This window comes from Stegostoma tigrinum, chromosome 12 (genome assembly GCF_030684315.1).
Source record: "Stegostoma tigrinum isolate sSteTig4 chromosome 12, sSteTig4.hap1, whole genome shotgun sequence".
Classification (NCBI taxonomy): Eukaryota; Metazoa; Chordata; class Chondrichthyes; order Orectolobiformes; family Stegostomatidae; genus Stegostoma; species Stegostoma tigrinum.
Genome location: NC_081365.1, coordinates 27,431,938 through 27,450,371, shown reverse-complemented (window position 1 = coordinate 27,450,371; position 18,434 = coordinate 27,431,938). Strand labels below are relative to the sequence as shown.

At 39.6% G+C, this 18,434-nt stretch overlaps 1 protein-coding gene across 2 annotated transcripts in view; it reads left to right on the top strand.

The window, feature by feature from the left end:
- The window catches only part of LOC125457310 (E3 ubiquitin ligase TRAF3IP2-like), a 67,805-nt gene that overhangs the window by 34,267 nt on the left and 15,104 nt on the right, over nt 1–18,434 (top strand). For both annotated transcript variants that reach the window (XM_048541363.2, XM_048541362.2), the window contains exons 2-5: nt 8,723–9,333; nt 14,554–14,602; nt 17,679–17,746; nt 18,086–18,183. In XM_048541363.2, coding sequence (XP_048397320.1) covers nt 8,723–9,333; nt 14,554–14,602; nt 17,679–17,746; nt 18,086–18,183 — 826 coding nt within the window. The remainder of the gene's footprint in view (nt 1–8,722; nt 9,334–14,553; nt 14,603–17,678; nt 17,747–18,085; nt 18,184–18,434) is intronic.

The following is an 18,434-nucleotide window of genomic DNA, read 5'->3' as shown; positions in this document are numbered from 1 at the left end:
CAACTGTGTTGGTGAAATCACATCTGAAATACAGTGATCAGTCTCGATTTCCTTATTTAAGGGAAAGTAACTTTTCATTGGAGGTAGTTCAGAGAAAGTTCACTGGGATGATCCCCCTCATGGAGAGATTGTCTAACAAGTACAAGATAAATACGCTGGGATTCATTTGAAATTTTGAAGAAATGACAAGTATTCTCATTAAAACATATAGGATTCTTTTAAGGAGCTTGACAAGGTAAATGTTGAAAGGATATTTACCCACATGGGAGAACCTAGGACCAGAGGGGACAGTCTTAATAACGTGGTGTTTTAAGAGTGAGATAGGAAGAATGTCTTAATCAGTGGTTTGAGGGTCTTTGGAACTCCTTGCAATTTGAGAGCTGTGGGCTAGAGTCTTTGTATATATTTAAGGCTGAAATAGATTCTTGATCAGTAGGGGAACAAAGAGTTACCAAGAAAGAGCAGGAAGATACATGAGGAATGTCACATCAGCCATGATCCTATTGAATAGCTAAGCAGCTTCGAGAGGCTAAACAGCTTCCTCCCATTCTATTCCTTACGATTAACCACATTGTCAACTAAAACTCATTTATCTTTGCTGCAGGTTTGATAGGATCACCCTGTTCCATTCATAAATGTGCAAATTTCAAATCTTGTTTCACATAATGCTGAGCTAATTTCATCTTTATTATTTATTCTTGGTGTTTTAACAATATCTTCTGCAATAAATGTAGTTTCTTTCCAATGATGCATTCTATCCCAATTTTGTGTTCCATCTTCCTTTTGAAGATGATGCAGGGCCCTTTAAAAATTGGGTGTCTGTCTGAAACATCCCAATATGGTCCTTGCAATTGTTTGTACTTCTTTAGAATCACTTTTTTGAAATACTGATGAGATAACTGGCCTTTTGAAGAAACAGGAAATACGTGCAGTCAACATGTACAATTCTTGGGCAATAGTTTGCTTTAATTTAAGGTCAGAGGTTGACTTTTAACAGGGCTAATTATTTGACTATTCTATTGCATTTCACATACTGAGTAAAGAGTTCCTAATGTTTTGATATCATTTACTAACTGATTACTGTAGAAATGCAGGTAAGCTGAGCACTGGTAAGCATTTTAGAATTTGAGTGAAAAGGCAGAATGTGTTTGTAGGGAGGGAAATGAATGTGGTTGTGTTTCCTCTCAGACTGGATGAATAACAACATGACTAGGATTCGTATGTTTCATGTTCCTGAAAGTGATTTGCGATATTTATTTTTTGTTTTTTTTTTGGAGCCACTGTAGATAGTGGCATCAAGAGGAATGAATAATTGATTTGATATAGATTACAGAAAATAAGTTTTTTTTTAGCAAGAAATTTGGATTCTTTGCATTCCTGCTTTGTACTAAAAAGAGTCAGAATACTGGGAATGTGAATTTTGGGGCAGGTACATCAGGATTTGAATGAAAGCCTGTATAGTTTCACGGGTTATCATCTGTTGTTTGCATATGATGTACCTTCTTTGCACTGATGTTAGATGTTCAAGTGGAGTTAAGGCCAGAATCAGACTAGTTGTAACATTGAATGGCAGAGTAGGCTTGAGCGGCTGAAAGATCAACTGCATCTATTTTGTATGTTTTGATTTTAGCAAATCAAAGTTGGGTACTGATATTTTTTTAAAAAAACATTCCTATACATTGTGCTGGATATTTGAAATCAGTATTCTGACTGTCATGTGATGAGACAACTGTAAATGTTGATGCATTTGGTTTATAAATGTTAGCTCCCTAGTGGTTGAGTATTTTGCTTGTGGTTTTGTAGTGGAAGTTCTTGTACAAGAGGTTCAATGAGCCTGTATGGTGTCCGTAATCAGACATAGAAGAGAGACAGGTGGGAAGATGCATGGAGACTTGCAAGGGAAAATGAAAAGTGGGAAGAACTTTGATTTACAGTTGCAACTCACCAAAATGTTAATTGCTCTTGAGGTGGGTGCTGTTGGCTGAGTTGGCATTTGTTACCCATCTCTAGGTGAAGATGAGCTGCTGCCTTCCAATGAGTGTGTTTTTAGGTCATTTAGGACGGCAGCTAATAGGTTGGTTGTGTTAGCAGCCCATGTGATGACAATGCCTGGTCTGTGTGGTTTGGGGTAAGGACATGAGAGAAGGTGCTCAGGTCCTAAAACTACTGAATTTTTCTTCTGATTTCCAGCATCCACAGTTCAAGGGTAACTCGGGACAGATAATAAATGCTGGCCCAGCCAGCGACACCCATTTCCCATAAGTGAATAACAAAAATTACATCTGTGTCTCTGAGCATAGCCTCTCTTCTCCGTGCAGCTAATACTCCACTTATCTTAATTATTCACCTTCAGTTACTTTTTTTATTGTTATGCTCAGTGGATTGCCCTTGCATGGTTTCACCTCTTAATCTGAGATTATCCAGGAGTCACCAGTGTTGACTTCTCTTCAGTCATCAAAATGGCGTTGTCCTTGGGCTGTTGCTTTTCTCTTATAAATTCAGGCCATTGGTGATGCTATTACTGACATGAGGTAAGCCTCCAAGCTGATAATGTCCAGCTCCACCTCTCTGAACTCCTCCACTGATGGTTCGTTCAAATTGTTCATTAGCTATTTCGCCTTGGATGGACAGTAGTTTAATTTCGGTTGAATATTTGGGACACCAATGCAATTCTCTTTAGTCACTCCTAAAGTCTTAGCACACTCTCCATTGAAACACACTCTCCCATGTCACCTTCGCATTAAAGATTGCTGGGAATTTTACTTTCTAACTTGATATTCTTCCTGCAACAAGAAAACTGTTTTACTTTTGATGGTGGCAAGATTAACATTTGTTGTTGATCAGGAGATGTCCTTAAACTGGTTGGCTTGCTAGGCCATTTCAGTAGGCAGGTAATAGGCAATTTTGTTCTTGACCATGAGGAGTCACGTAGGCCAGACCGGGTAAGAATAGCAGTTTCCTTCTCTAAAGGACATTGGCAAGGCATATACAAGAGGGGACTTGTCTGGATGAAATTTTGAAAGGATGTTTCCTTGTGTGGGAGAATCTAGAACTAGGGCCATTGTTTTAAAAAAGAGGTTGTCCATTTCGGTCTGAGTTGAGCAGGTTTTTCTCTCTGGGTCTGAGAATCTTTGGAAGTCCCTTCCTTAAAAAGCAGTGAATACATAATCTTGAAAATATTTAAAGGCTCAGGTAGATTCTTGATCACCAGGAAGACACAATATTATCGGGGGTGAAAGTGTGAGTTTAACCTGTTATTTTTCCTTAAACAATATGAGACCCAGGTTTAAGATAACAGTGTGGAGCTGGATGAAGATAGCAGGCCAAGCAGCATCTCGGGACCACAAAAGCTGACGTTTCGGGCCTAGACCTTTTGAAACGTCACCTTCTGTGCTCCTAAGATGCTGCTGTGTTCATCCAGCTCCACACTGTTATCTCGGATTCTCCAGCATCTGCAGTTCCCATTATCTTGGAGACCCAAGTTTGTTTTTATTGTTAAAAGATTTATTCGTGCACGCATGGGCGATGCAGTTAATCAAAAATAGCATACAGCTCAAATCTTTTATCACCACAACAAAAGTCTTACACTCTTTTTGCAGATACCAAGCTTGCAATCAACTATTCCAACAGGTGGTAATTTCCAATCGAAGGTCAAATATTTACTCGCCCCCATTCCCACCCAATCATATTCACATATTTCATATTCTAAGTATGTGTGACTGTAATCATACAATCACATTCAGTCTGATATATATGACTATCTTACCCAATCACAATCAAACTTATGCACGTGGTTACGTTTTCTAATCGTATCGTTACATGCTTGCATCTCAAACTGTTAATATGTACTTTCTGATTTGTAGAAAACCAATGTTTATTTCTCTCGCCCACCACCCCCATAAATCTCTCCTATTGCCCATACAGTCTATTTTTCCTTTTGGGGATATACAGGAATATAAAATTGAGATTAAAATTAGATGAGCCATTGCTTGGCAGACAATGCTCAAAGTGCTAAGGAGCTTATTCTTTTACCTTGTTTACAAATGCTCTTCCCCACGAGGGGAAATATTATTCCTTTACTCATTCTATCAAAATCTTTCATAATTTGGAAGACCTTTATTAGATCACCATAGATTACCCCTCCCCAGTGAAACAATGCACAACTTGTTGAACCTTTCCTAACTGCGTTTCTCCTGCTTTTTTTTTGTGGCATCGTTGTTGTGGAAATCTTGAAACAGACCCTTCAGCCAACTAGTCCATGTTGACTATGTTTCCAAACTATACTAGACCCACTTACCAGCATTTGGCCACTTTCTAAATCTTCTGCCATTCATGCACTTATCCAAATGTTGTAACGGTACCCGCATCCATCACTTCCTCTGTCAGTTCATTTCACACATGAACCACTTTTTTTTAAGAAGAGAAAGTTTGTTCTTTTGGTCCTTCTTTAAAAATTTCTCCTCCTCACCTGAAAAATGTGCCCCAGCTTTGAACTCTCCCACCCTAGAGAAAAGACCTCTTTTATTCACCTTACCTATGCTTAATCATGATTTTATGAAACCTCTAATGTTACCCTTCAACTTCCGATGCTTCAGTAAAAAAGGTCCCAGCCCACTTTTTTTATAAATCAAACATTCCTGTCCCAGCAACATCCTGATAACTTTTTTCCGAACATCCTCCAATTTAATAATATCCTTCCTTTTTAAGAGGGTGACCTGAAATGTACACTGTACTCTAGAAGAGAATTAGAATTGGAATCCCGACAGTGTGGAAACAGGCCCTTTGGCCTAACAAGTCCACACCCAACCTCAGAACATCCCGCCCAGACCCATCCCCCTAGTCTACACCTCCCTGAACACTATGAGCAAATTTGCATGGCCAATCCACCTAGCCTGCACATCCTTGGACTGTGGGAGGAAACCGGAGCACCCGGAGGAAATCCACGCAGACACGGGGAGAATGTGAAAACTCCACACAGACACTCGCCCGAGGCTGGAATTGAACCCGGGTCCCTGGTGCTGTGAGGCAGCAGTGCTAACCACTATGCCATCATGCCTTGTAAACCTTGGAAAATGCTTGAGTTTGTTATTAAGAACTAAGTTATTTAGAAAAGCTTAATGTAATCAACATGGTTTTGTGAAAGGGAAATCAAGTATAAAAAGTTTGCTAGAATTGTTTGAGGATATAACTAGCAGAAGTGATAATGGGGCAGTAGTAGATGTAATGTATTTGGAGGTATTAAGTAAGGTGCCACATAAAAGATCATTGCATAGCACAGCATTCACCATGTTGAGGGTCATTTATTAGCATGATTGCGGATTGGATTGACACATATGGATTTGAGATTGTCTTTTACAGATTGGAAATTTGCAACAATTGCCACAAGGATCAGTTCTATGGCCTCTACTGTTTACTTTCTGTATGAATGACTAGGAAGGATGTAATGTATCCAAATTTATTAATGAAACCAAAATAGTTAGAATGGCATATTGTGATGAGGTTGTAAGGAATCATCTGCAAGGGGATGTGGATTAGAAGTGAGTGGGCAAATAATTGGCAGAAAATTAAGAGCAAGTAATCAACAAGGCTGTCTGTGTGGAACTGTAGGCGATGGGTGAAATAATAAATGAGGATTTTATGTCGGTATTTACTGTGGAGAAGAATATGGAAGCTAGAGAACTTGGAGAAATAAATAGTGATATCTTAAAATGACTATATTATAGAAGCTCAATCAGGTGTATCCCAGAACTTTGTGGGAAGCTAGGGAAGAGTTTTAGCCCCTGACTGAGATATCTGCATCATTGACAGTCACAGTCCAGAAGGCTGGTGGGTGGCTCATGTGGTGCCATCATTTAAGAAAGGCGGTAAGGAAAAGTGAGGGAAGTATAGACCGATGAACCTGACATTAGTGGTAGGTAAATTGTTGGAGGGGATTCGGAAGGACAGGATTTACATGTACTTGGAAAGGCAAGAGCTGATTAGGGATCGTCAACTTGGCTCTATGCATAGGAAGTTGTTTGTCACTAACTGGATTTTTTTTTCTGAAGACTGATGAAGGCGGAACGGTGAACGCTGTCTATATGGCCTTTAGAAGGGGTTTTACAAGCTACTGCATGGTAGACTGGTTAGCAAGCTTAAATCACATGGAATCTACGGACATCTAGCCATTGGATACAGGTCTGGCTCTAAGATGGGAGACAGGATTGTTTTGCAGACAGGGAGGCCTTTGGCCAGCGGGGTGCCACAAGGATTGATGCTGGGATCATTGCTAATTGTTATTTATAAAAATGATTCAGATGTGAATGTTGGAGGAATGAGAGATAATGGGAACTGCAGATGCTGGAGAATTCCAAGATAATAAAATGTGAGGCTGGATGAACACAGCAGGCCAAGCAGCATCTCAGGAGCACAGAAGCTGACGTTTCGGGCCTGGACCCTTCATCAAACCCTACAACGCATCATCCTCCGACAGTTTCGCCATTTACAATCCGACCCCACCACCCAAGACATTTTTCCATCCCCACCCCTGTCTGCTTTCCGGAGAGACCACTCTCTCCGTGACTCCCTTGTTCGCTCCATACTGCCCTCCAACCCCACCACACCTGGCACCTTCCCCTGCAACCGCAGGAAATGCTACACTTGCCCCCACACCTCCTCCCTCACCCCTATCCCAGGCCCCAAGATGACATTCCACATTAAGCAGAGGTTCACCTGCACATCTGCCAATGTGGTATACTGCATCCACTGTACCCGGTGCGGCTTCCTCTACATTGGGGAAACCAAGCGGAGGCTTGGAGACCGCTTTGCAGAACACCTCCGCTCAGTTCGCAACAAACAACTGCACCTCCCAGTCGCAAACCATTTCCACTCCCCCTCCCATTCTCTAGATGACATGTCCATCATGGGCCTCCTGCACTGCCACAATGATGCCACCCGAAGGTTGCAGGAACAGCAACTCATATTCCGCCTGGGAACCCTGCAGCCTAATGGTATCAATGTGGACTTCACCAGTTTCAAAATCTCCCCTTCCCCTACTGCATCCCAAAACCAGCCCAGTTCGTCCCCTCCCCCCACTGCACCACAGAACCAGCCCAGCTCTTCTCCCCCCCACCCACTGCATCCCAAAACCAGTCCAACCTGTCTCTGCCTCCCTAACCTGTTCTTCCTCTCACCCATCCCTTCCTCCCACCCCAAGCCGCACCCCCATCTACCTACTAACTTCATCCCACCTCCTTGACCTGTCCGTCTTCCCTGGACTGACCTATTCCCTCCCTACCTCCCCACCTATACTCTCTCCACCTATCTTCTTTTCTCCATCTTCGGTCCGCCTCCCCCTCTCTCCCTATTTATTCCAGTTCCCTCTCCCCATCCCCCTCTCTGATGAAGGGTCCAGGCCCGAAACGTCAGCTTTTGTGCTCCTGAGATGCTGCTTGGCCTGCTGTGTTCATCCAGCCTCACATTTTATTATCTTAATGTTGGAGGAATATTTGGTAACTTTGCAGACGTCACCAAAATTAGTGATGTAGTGGACAGTTAAGAAGGTTACCTTGGACTACAATGGGATCTTAAGCAGAGAGACTGATGGACCAGGGAGTGGCAGATGGAGTTTAATTTGGATAAGTGTGAGGTGCTGCAGTTTGGAAAAGCAAATCACGGCAGGACAAGTACACTTAATGGTACGGTCCTGGGGAATGTTTCCAAACAAAGAGACCTTGGGTGCAGGCTCATTGTTCCTTGAAGATAGAGTCACAGGCAGATAGCATAGTGAACAAGGCATTTTGTAAATTTGCCTTTATTGGTCAGTGCACTGAGTATAAGAGTTAGGATGTCATGTTGTTCCATAGGACATTGGTGAGGCCACTTTTGGAATACTGCATTCAGTTCTGGTCTCCCTGTTAGAGGGAAGATGATGTTAAACTTGAAAGTGTGCAGGAAGGATTTACAAAGATATTGCCAAGGCTGAATAGGTGGAGCTATTTTCCCTGGAGCGTTGGAGATTGAGGGGTGGACTTATTGAGGTTTATAAAATCATGAGGGACACGGATAGGATGAATAGCCAAGGCCTTTTTTTTCCCCCCAAGGTAGGGGAGTCCAAAATTAGAAGGCATTAGTTTAAGTTGAGAGGGGAAAGATTCAAAAAATCCTAAGGGGGGTGACTTTTACAGTTTGTGTGTGTGTGCGCGTATGGAATGAGTTGCCAAAGGAAGTGGTGGCAGTGGGTTCAATTACAGAATTTAAAAGGCATCAGGATGGGTACATGAATAGGAGGGGTTTAGAAGAATATGGACCAAATACTGGCAAATGGGACTAGATTAATTTAGGATTGCTGAGCGGCACGGCAGAGTTGAATCAAAGGGGCAGTTTCTGTTCTTAACAACTCTACGACTCTACTCTATTTTTGATTAATTTATCACTGTTACTGTGGTTAGTGCTTGTCTAATTAATTCCTTATTCATCTGAGTATCCTTTTTTCTGTTCATTTTTACATGCTGAAATTAAAACTCAATACGGTCCATTTCTTCTCTGAATTCAAAGTTGTTGAACCCTCCATCTTCCTTGTTTCAAAACATTTAGGTACTTAAAACGCAGGTTTAGCATAATTTCATTTTCATTTCCAGCATAAATTATATAGGTGTTTTTCAGTTGCCAAAAGCATGTTGCAAAGTTTTAACTATTTGTAGATGAAATGCAGCATAATGTTTTCTCTTTCAAATGCCCACAGGTTTATAAAACCTTCACAAACATATGCAAAATCATCGAGAAACACACCAGAAGAAAACGATGAAACAGACAGTGAGAGCTCTCTGTTGACATCAGAGATCAAATCCTTTGACTTTGCAGCCGGTCAGGTACCAAAGAATAGCTGCTCCAGCGATGGAGGATTCTCAAATTATACTGGACAATTCTCACAGCTCCCATCGCATTCTGTGAAGAATATTAACAGTTATTCTGCTGCTGCTGCTGCATTCCAGCGTAGGAATCACCCTTACAGTTCCCCTGCAGGACACACTGAAAGTTGGCATGTTTCCTCTCTTCCCAGTTGTGGAGATGTTTGTACCTACAAATCTGACAACTGGTTATCAAATACTGGCATGACCGACTTGTCGCCAAGCAGGAGCTTCGGACCACCCTCGCCAGTCTCATTGCAAAGCAGCCTTGGACTATCGCAACTTGAACCTGGGTTTCCTTTGCAGTCTTTTCCACTCCAACCACCTGTTCACTTTGTGCCTCAAAACCCTTGTCGACCTAAGGTTTCCATATACGTTCCCGAACCTGGCCATTTTCCTCCTACACCTCTGGGCAGAGTCGACCTCAGCTCTTATGGAACACCAGGTTAACTATGCTTTTTCCATCCTCTTCAGTATGTTGACATTGAGGAATTAGAGTTGCAATCATTATGAAGGATGTTTTAGCATTAAATAGAAACGCGTTTGTCTTTAACTGCTAAACAAGCTGAGTAGAAGTGATTTGGAGAATTCGGTGTCACGTTCCCATCCACAGCAAATAGTTGAAGTATTTATATAGTTAAAAAGTTTCCTCAACCATGTAAAGTATTTAACCATCACCATTTATTTCGCAGCTTTCATACCCTCAGCATATGTGAGAGTTTTCGCAACTAATTGGGTATTTCCAAAGTATAGTTATTCTTTGCAGTCAACCACACTGGACAATTTGTGTATAAAGTGGATTACATGGTCATTTAGGTTGTCATTCAGACTACAGGGAGAACATCCCTATACCTGTAGTTTATGAACATATCTGATGACGTGGCCTTGATTTGATTTAATTTAATGCCATATCTCAACATGACATTCCTCAATTCCACCACTGAAGCAGGAGCGAATCTTGAACTAGTAACCCAAGATTCCAAGGCAAGTGTCCACCACTGATCACAATCATCCACCACAGGTCTTTCCGTGCACCTGTGTTCTTGTCCCTTTCCATTGAATTCCTAAACTCATTCCTTGCTTTCCCTTACCTTGCATTTATTTAGAGCAAATCATGTCTGTTTACATAACATTCCTGGCTTTCTAAAGTTGGTTAGTCTACCTCACTGTTTGCATCTTCTCTGTTAACATTTCATCATTAAGTTCTCTGAATGAAGTGACAAATCACATGTGAATAGAAGTGATCCCACCACTGAAATGTGAGTAACAACACTTCTAACCCAAAAACACTCATTTAATCTGTTTCCTGTTTGTCAATGAACGTTCCATCTGCTCTTCTACAATTTTGCTTCTGCCAAACACCTCTGCTATCTAGCATACCTTTAATGAGCTTCTTTGTCAAGTGTCCACATATATCGATGACTATATTACCTTTCTGCTAAATTGGTTTTTGGGAGTCTGGTCAGAACGAACTTGCCTTAGCAAATCCGTGCCAGCCCTTATCAAGCGTTTAAAGCCCAGAAACAGGCCTTTTAACCCCAAAGGTGCGTGCTAATCTTTATGTTCCACTGACCCTCTTATTCCATCACCTGATCTTTCCAATTCTTTTACCTTCTTGTTTATCTAGCTTCCCCTTAAATACAGCTATGCTAATCATCTCATGATACCTTGTAAATCGCTTGCAAATATCTAATTTGCCTTTCTCCTCTGAGCGGTTACTTATTGTCTAATGAATAAATGTATTTGGGATGAACGGCTTTTGATATTTTAGAATGTCATCTGTGCATGATTTTTTTTCTAGTGGTGGCTTACTGATTTGTGCATTGAAGCCTTGCAGAGGGCGTATAAAGTTTAAATGCATTTCCTATTTATCAGCTTCTGTCGAACTGTTGATCTGTATATCAGAAGATAATGATGCAAAGGAAATCTTCAAGGTTACAAAGTTCAAGGAGTACAAACAAGTAGATAAAAACCACAAGCCTAAGTATGTCAGCATGTTAAGTCTCTAAGGATCAGGTGCTGAGCCTGTTACTTGCTCACGCAAAACTCTATTTGCCATAGTTTTCCCACCTACTTGTTTTGATACAGAAGTAGGCCGCCCCTCGAGCAAATTCTACCTTTCAATTCGGGTTTAATGACTAATCTCTGTCTAAATTCCCTCTATCCACTTCTTGTTCCAAAATCTTAACGCTCTCGTCTAACAGAAATGTATTCCTCTCGGTTTTTAAACTTCCAGTTTACTGAGCCTTAGCGCTTGTTCCTGGGGTAGGGTGGAAAGAGAAAAGAGTTCCAGATTTCAGTAAACTGTCTTGAGAAGTTGCCTTTGCACTGTCTAATGTTGTCTACTTCTCCCACCATAAGAAATTATTTCTGTATCCAATCTGTCAGTTATAACATCTGTTAATCTTGAATAGCCAAGGGACTACAAGCCAAAACTTTGCACACGGTCCTTAATTTAATTCTTTCAGCTCTGGTTTTCCTCTGGTAAATCTGTGGTGAACACTCAATTCTTCCTCTGAGGTACCCTGAACTGAATGTAGTAGGGCCAATGGGGTCCAGCACTGTTCTTCTATAGCTGGAACATAACTTCCAGCCCTTTGACCTTCATCCTGAGGGAGCTGGAACATAAATGAGCCAGATATGTCTTGTACTTGTATCACTTGCAACTTCTGTTCCCATTTACACTAAGTATTATCTCTGGTAATTAAGTATTAACTACGACTCTTTGTTCTTTGATACAAGTAAATGAAAATATGTTAAAAGTTAAGGCCCCAAAGCAGATTCCTGGGGATCACCACTCGTATCTATGCTAGTTCAATGTGATGTGTGCTATCACTCCACTCTTCCTTCCATCTCAAACAGTCAGAAAGCCGAGACCAAAGGCTACTTCCATTTCTGTGTAATGTTTTCTCTAATAATTTGCTGTCCAAGAAGTTATTTAAGTCTTTCTCATGAAATGTCTACACATATTATCTATTTGCCTCAAAACAAAACTTGCTAAGTCTGGACTTGCATTGAACAAGCTGTTGCTTTTGAATAATATCTCATTTCTCGCCCAAAATTGTCCAACTGATTTTAAATTGACAGTCCTGAAAGAAACCCAGTTTCTCTCTCTGCCTTTATAAATAATGCAGTGATATTCGTATTTTTCCAGTCTAATGGCATTATTCCTAAATGAAGAGTTCTTTGACAGGTTTTGATAATTTTCTTGTTAATGCTTACCACTTTTTTCATAATATACAAAATTCCTGGTGTAATTTTGCTTCCATCGCGGGTAAATTATCCACCTTGTGATTCTGACTCTTGTATCAGTAAATGTATTAGTACAGCACAGAAAGATGCTGTTCACCCCATCTGGTCTGAGCTAACTCTTTCCAAGAGAAATCTGGTTGGTCCACACTCAACTCCACCTCCTTTCAGCAGCTATCTGCAATTTTCTTCCTTCAAATATAGATCTCATTTGCTTCTTGACAGCTGTTGAATCTTTGCTCACCACAGTACCGAATAGTATCATTCATTGCAATAAACGCATTTGTTACCTGTCACCTTTGATCTTAGTTTGCCAGTCTTAAACCTGTAAGATCAAGTTATCACCCCTCGGCCATTTGCAACAGATTCTCTTAGTTACTTTATCCTAACACTTCCTTCCTGATTTTAAATATCATTACGCAATTCCCTCTTGGCTAATTTTTTGAGATGTAAGCAACACAGTTTCTTCAGTCTATCTGCATACCAATCCCTAATTGCCAGGGTATCTTCATTTTTTTAACTCTGCTGACTCTTAGCAAATGCAGTTGGTAACTTATTTATTTTCAATGGCTCGTAACACACTTTGCTATTTTGTTATTATGTTTATAAAAAGCTTTTCACTCTCACATCCTTGATAAATCAACCCAGTAAAAATCAGACCACATAGCAAAATATCTAAGTGATTATTTCTTGAATATGACATGCCTGCAACTATTTCTGTCTCCATAAATTATCTCTTATACTTTTTTAACCTGAGCTGCGGCACCTTTTCACTGCCACTATTAATTTGTACAGACTTTATTAAAAGTAGAAGGTTACATCACGGCATTAGTGAGAGTGAAGTAGTTAAAGGAAGTTATTTGGCCATTGAAAGCATGTTCTGCATTTATAATCTGTAAAGATATCTGTGTCATCACTTTTAAATAATACTTGAGAGATGCCATTCGCTAAATGCTCTTGTACCTTTCAGTTTAAATGTATAGGTTGTCAAATTTCCAATGATCATAATTCATGCTAAGTCCACTCATAACAAAATAAAAATGTAAGGCAATCACTCAAGCTGAAATCTAATTTACACTTTTTGGAAGAAATATATGTTCATTGGCAACGGACCCGTTCTCTGCAAAAAGAATCTGGTTTGAATCACCAAGAAGCATTGTTCTGTTTTGCGTTCTCTCCGTTTCTTAGCTAATCAAATTCATCAACAAACTCCTGTAGAATAAATTGTTCTGATCTTTGAAATTTACCATTCTTGTGTTTGCCTTGGAGTACAAGATGAAAAGCTTTGGCAACATATTCTGTGTTCAGCATTATTCATGTTTTACACTACAAAGTGACCTACAGATAGTATCATCAGATAAGTAGTCCCATTGCAATACTGCAAATCCATATTCTACTCGTGCTAATTAATGGTATATTTATTTCATTTAACTATTATGGAATTAAATTTAGAAAGGATCATGACTTAATTTAAACCATTTGACATGATGTGCTTTTGAAGACGATGGGAGACTAGATTTTAGGGTACGTTTGAGGGAGTGGAATTTTTTTGTCCATAACTTACCACCAATTCCAAATGCAGTAGATAAAATATCCCATATGAATTAGCTTAATATTCTCCCATTTCTCTGCTCTGGTTTCAAAGTTTGCCAACTACTGTAGCAGTCCTATGGAGATGAAATTTAGCAGTCTGTAACTTAGCACCTTGTATAATACAGCCTCTAATTAACAACAAATTTAGTCTTTAAAGGCAGTTGTCTTTAAGTTAGGGTAAAACTATATGGATCAATTACAATGAAAGACTACAATCTAACTCTGTACAAGAATGATTAAGTAAAACGTTCACTTATACTCTACACATGCATTTCAATCAATGACTGTGGTATGGCCCCAAGATAAATTTGCCATCCTTGCATTTGCCCTACTACGTACAAGACAAAATCTTAGAAAATTGCCTCTTTTAAGCATTCATCAAATGATGATGCTGGTATCTCTCTAACTGACAGCTTGTAAATGTGGAAGATACTTTATAATGGTTAAATCACTTCCAAAGATTTTCAATTAGTTCATGTACTTCTTTGCTTTTAACGTAAAATATAAGTGGTGATGTAAAGATGCGCCAGCTCAGGGCAAAAACAAACATCATTTTTAAGAGTAATTTTAGTTTTATATCAAAGCTGTTGTCACGTTGATGACACTGAAGATGATGAGGCAGAATGTAAAATGTCTAAAAATTTGCTGCCCTTGTCATCTAATGTCAGTTATTGTTAGGACTGTGGATTTGCATTTTAAGCAGTGGGAGCAAAAACAAAGCTACCTTAATCTTATGACCTGAGTCATATAGTAGATGGCTTATTACAATTGTGTTGAAATCCACTGTAATTTGCTTTGTATAACCTCTAATATTTGAATTTAGTTACAGGTTTCAGCCCCCCAAATGGCCCTGGAAATGTTTCATGTCAAAGGTAGACATTTTGAAGTATTTTCCTCACTTCTTGATTCTGTCTAATGGAAAAAGTCATTGATCTCTTGAAATTTGATGTGGCAACAGAACTATTTAGGTCAGACTTTTTGTGACCTTTGGAAAGATTGGTTTATCAGTGGCTGAAGTTTTATATTACAGTATTATGTGCAGGAAGTAGATGTAATCAGTGAGAATCATGAGGCATGTGGGTTTTACTTTATTTATTCATTCTTTGGGTGTGGGTGTCTCTGGTTAGGCCAACATTAATTGCTCATCCCTAATTGTCTTGGAGAAGGTGGTTCTGAGCTTCTGTCACCTACTGCTGTAGGAACACCTGTGTGCTGCCAGGAAGGGAGTTTGAGGATTTTAACACGATGTCAGTGAAGAAATGAAGGTTTAGTTTCTGGTCCTTCTAGCTGGTTGGGGCTATAGATTTGAAGGGTGACAGTCAAGTGGGCTGCTTTGTCTTGGATAGCATTGAACTTTTTGAATTTTGTTGGAGCTGCCTTCGTCTAAGCAAGTGGGCCCGTCATGATTTTTGTGGACAGGATTTTCTGGCCAGTAGTTATCCCCCAGAGTGGTGTTAGTGGGGGATTCAATGATGTAAATGCCAGTGCACATCAAGGGGTGATAGTTGAATTCTGCATTGTTGGAGAGGGTTATTGCGTACTTGGCACTCCAAACCTTCATATTGTTCAGATCTTGCTCCAAACAGACATGGATTGCTTCGGGAGCTGGAGAATTGAGATTGGAGCTGAACATCATGCTATTATCAGCAAACATTCGTACTTCTGATGTTATGATGTTATGATGGCATGATGGTCATTAAAAAAACAACAGAAGATAATCCCTGAAGAACTGTGATGTCCTGGGACGGAGCTGATTGACCTCCAACAGCCATAGCCATCTTCCTGTTTGCTTGGTATGACTCTAACCAGTTGTCAGGATGTCGTGACATTCTGTGCCTTCAGCTTTTTCTTGATATCACATGGAGTGAATTGTTTTGGCTGAAGATTACCCTTTATGACGCTGGGACCTTTGGAAGTCAAAATGGATTATCTGCTTCATTCCTCTAACTGAAGATGGTTGCAAATGTTTCAGCATTTTTTCTTTTTTTCACTGATTTCCAACATGTGGTCAACGCATAACTGCGGATCATGGTGTTTTATGGAGCTGTCTCTTCAGTTTACTTATTGATTTGCCTGCCATCATCACTCATGACTGGATATTGGCAGTACAACAGAGCTTGGATTTGATTTGTTGGTTGTGAGATTGCTTAGTGCTCCCTGTTGCAAACTTTTGTTTGTGTTTGGTACACAAATAGTCCCGTGTGTTGGGTGCACCAGGTTGGCACCATTTAAGTGTGCCTGGTGTTACTCCTGGCATGCCATCCTGAACTTTTCACTGAACATGGGTTGATGCCCTAGCTTGATGGTAGTGATAGAGTAGAGGATATGCCCGACCATGAAGTTGCCCATGATAGCATTGTGTGGTGCTCAGTCCACATGGTGGTTAGATGACATTTTCACATTGAGGATACCCTCCATTGTGTTGTGCTGCACCACCACCATGCTATATGGTATAAATTTTGAACAGATATAGTAACTCAAAATGGGCATCTGTGAGGTACTGTGAGCCATCAGTAGAATTGCATTCGACCACAACATGTGACAGTGCATCTACAATGGGTAGTTTGGTGAAGAAAGCTATATCTTGAATCGTCATCAACGACTGAAGCTCGATTTAATCTGAGTCAGAAATTATTCTGCAGGTGAAATGGAGTGCAGCAGAACTGAGCAGCAGCTTTAGTTTATTAAAATTAAGCATTTGAACAGCAAAAAGATTGGTTAATTCACATTTTGTGTTGAGTGAATATTTCATTCAATACAGTGCTGTTTGATGTTTTTGTTCAAAATTATTTTTTTTGGAAACAAAATCTTCCTTTTGTTTCTGTTCTGTTCTGAGGAAGGGTCACCGGATCCAAAATGTTAACTCTTTCTTACTTCACAGATGCTGCTAGACCTTTTGAACTTTTCCAGCAACTTCATTTTTGTTCCTGTTTTTCTTCCTTTTGTTTCTGGTGGCTTTGTTATTGCTGATCAAGCAGAGAGAAGCAAAAGAGTTACATACCACTCTACCTTTGCTGACAGAAATCTCCAGTTTTGACATCGTGATGTACATGAGTGACTCAAGATGTTTTTTCCATCAATTTTGGCTTCTATTGAATGTCACCATGCGGTCAAACAGAGATCAGAACATCATAGGAAATCCTGGGGTCCTTATTTCAGCATGGTGTAATAGAATCCCATTACATTGTTGCTCATTTGCAGAGAACAATGGGAAGAAAGTAAAGACATTGCAAGGTGCATAAACTGATTAAATGAATTGGGAAGAAGGTGGAAAACAGTGTACAGTGTAGGGAAATGTAAACTTATTCATATTGTGGGAAGAATGGAAGAACAATGCGTTTTTATTAAATGGGGAAACTGATTAAATGTAACAGATTTCTAGTTTGCTTACTGTTTCAAATATTGTCCCTTTAAACCAAAGTTTATAATATTTTGATGTGCCTAATACTCTCTATCTTGATCATTTTAACCATAAATTCTACGTGAAACGAATTATTTTTGCCATGTTTGCTTACGCAGTTATCAAATAGGGACAGAAGACATATAGATTTTCTGTAGTCAAATAAATGTAGTGTGGATGCTGGAGATCTGAAATAAAAACAGCTGGAGAAACTGAAGCACTGAATGTTAACTCTGTGTTTGTGTCTGCACAGGTGTTGCCAGACTTACTGAGTTTCTCCAGCATTTTGTTTTTAGTTCAGACTTCCTGGAGTTGTGATCTGTGAGCATGTTGGTTATCATGCATAGGCAATACGAGTGCATGCAGGATTTTAGAATATAATTTATTTTAAAAAATGGATCAAGATTTTCATTTTGATTGTCAGCATTGCTAATGATGTTAGCTAGTCAGATCAATTTGCTTGATGTAGGAGGCTGGAAGTATGGTTTTCATATTCAATGTAGATTATTTAATCTGATCATTCTAATTCATAATCTATATATTTTCAGGGCAGTTGCTCCTACAGATCCAGTAAATACAAATGTACCATTCAGCCTTGTACTTCCCCGTGAACAGAGTAAGTTTCGATAATGAATCAAAAGTGTCTTTAACTGAAAAACATTGCTTTTACTTTGTGAACTTTATTGTTGTGACTTGGAAATTACATTTAGGTTAAACTGTATTAGATGTGTAAAGCTAAGATAAAGGTTTGAATTGTCAAATGTCAATTTTTGTATGAAATTGTAAAGAAAAATATTTTTGTGGTGAATTGACATTCAGTTGATTTCAACTGTTTTCTGGTGCTCTTGTTTTTTGTATTCAGACAGAAGTTCCACGTTCGTATTCTAGATCTGATATTTCTAATTTCCTAACACTAATGTTGAGTTTGTAATACACATGTTTTAATTTTTACCAGGAAAGGTTTTTGTGACTTATGCTACGGATAATGACAGACATGTTGAAGAGGTGATCAAGTTTGTCGCTTTGTTGATCAGGAATGGATTTGAAACCCAGGTTAGTTATGTTACTGTTTCCCTCCTCCACTTGGCTCTTGCCCTTGATCTCTGAAGTTTTGAAGGTTGACGAGACTGTTCTTATAAGCTTGATTTCCGATTAATTCTACTCCTCGTACTTTTATGGAGTGTTGTAGCCAGTTTGGATTACTTGATGAGAAATTTTGGTCTACAATAAAATCTTTGGGTTGGAAGCATCGTTATAGTTCTGTCTCAAATGTCTATGAACTTTCATAGAGTCACCATTTAAAT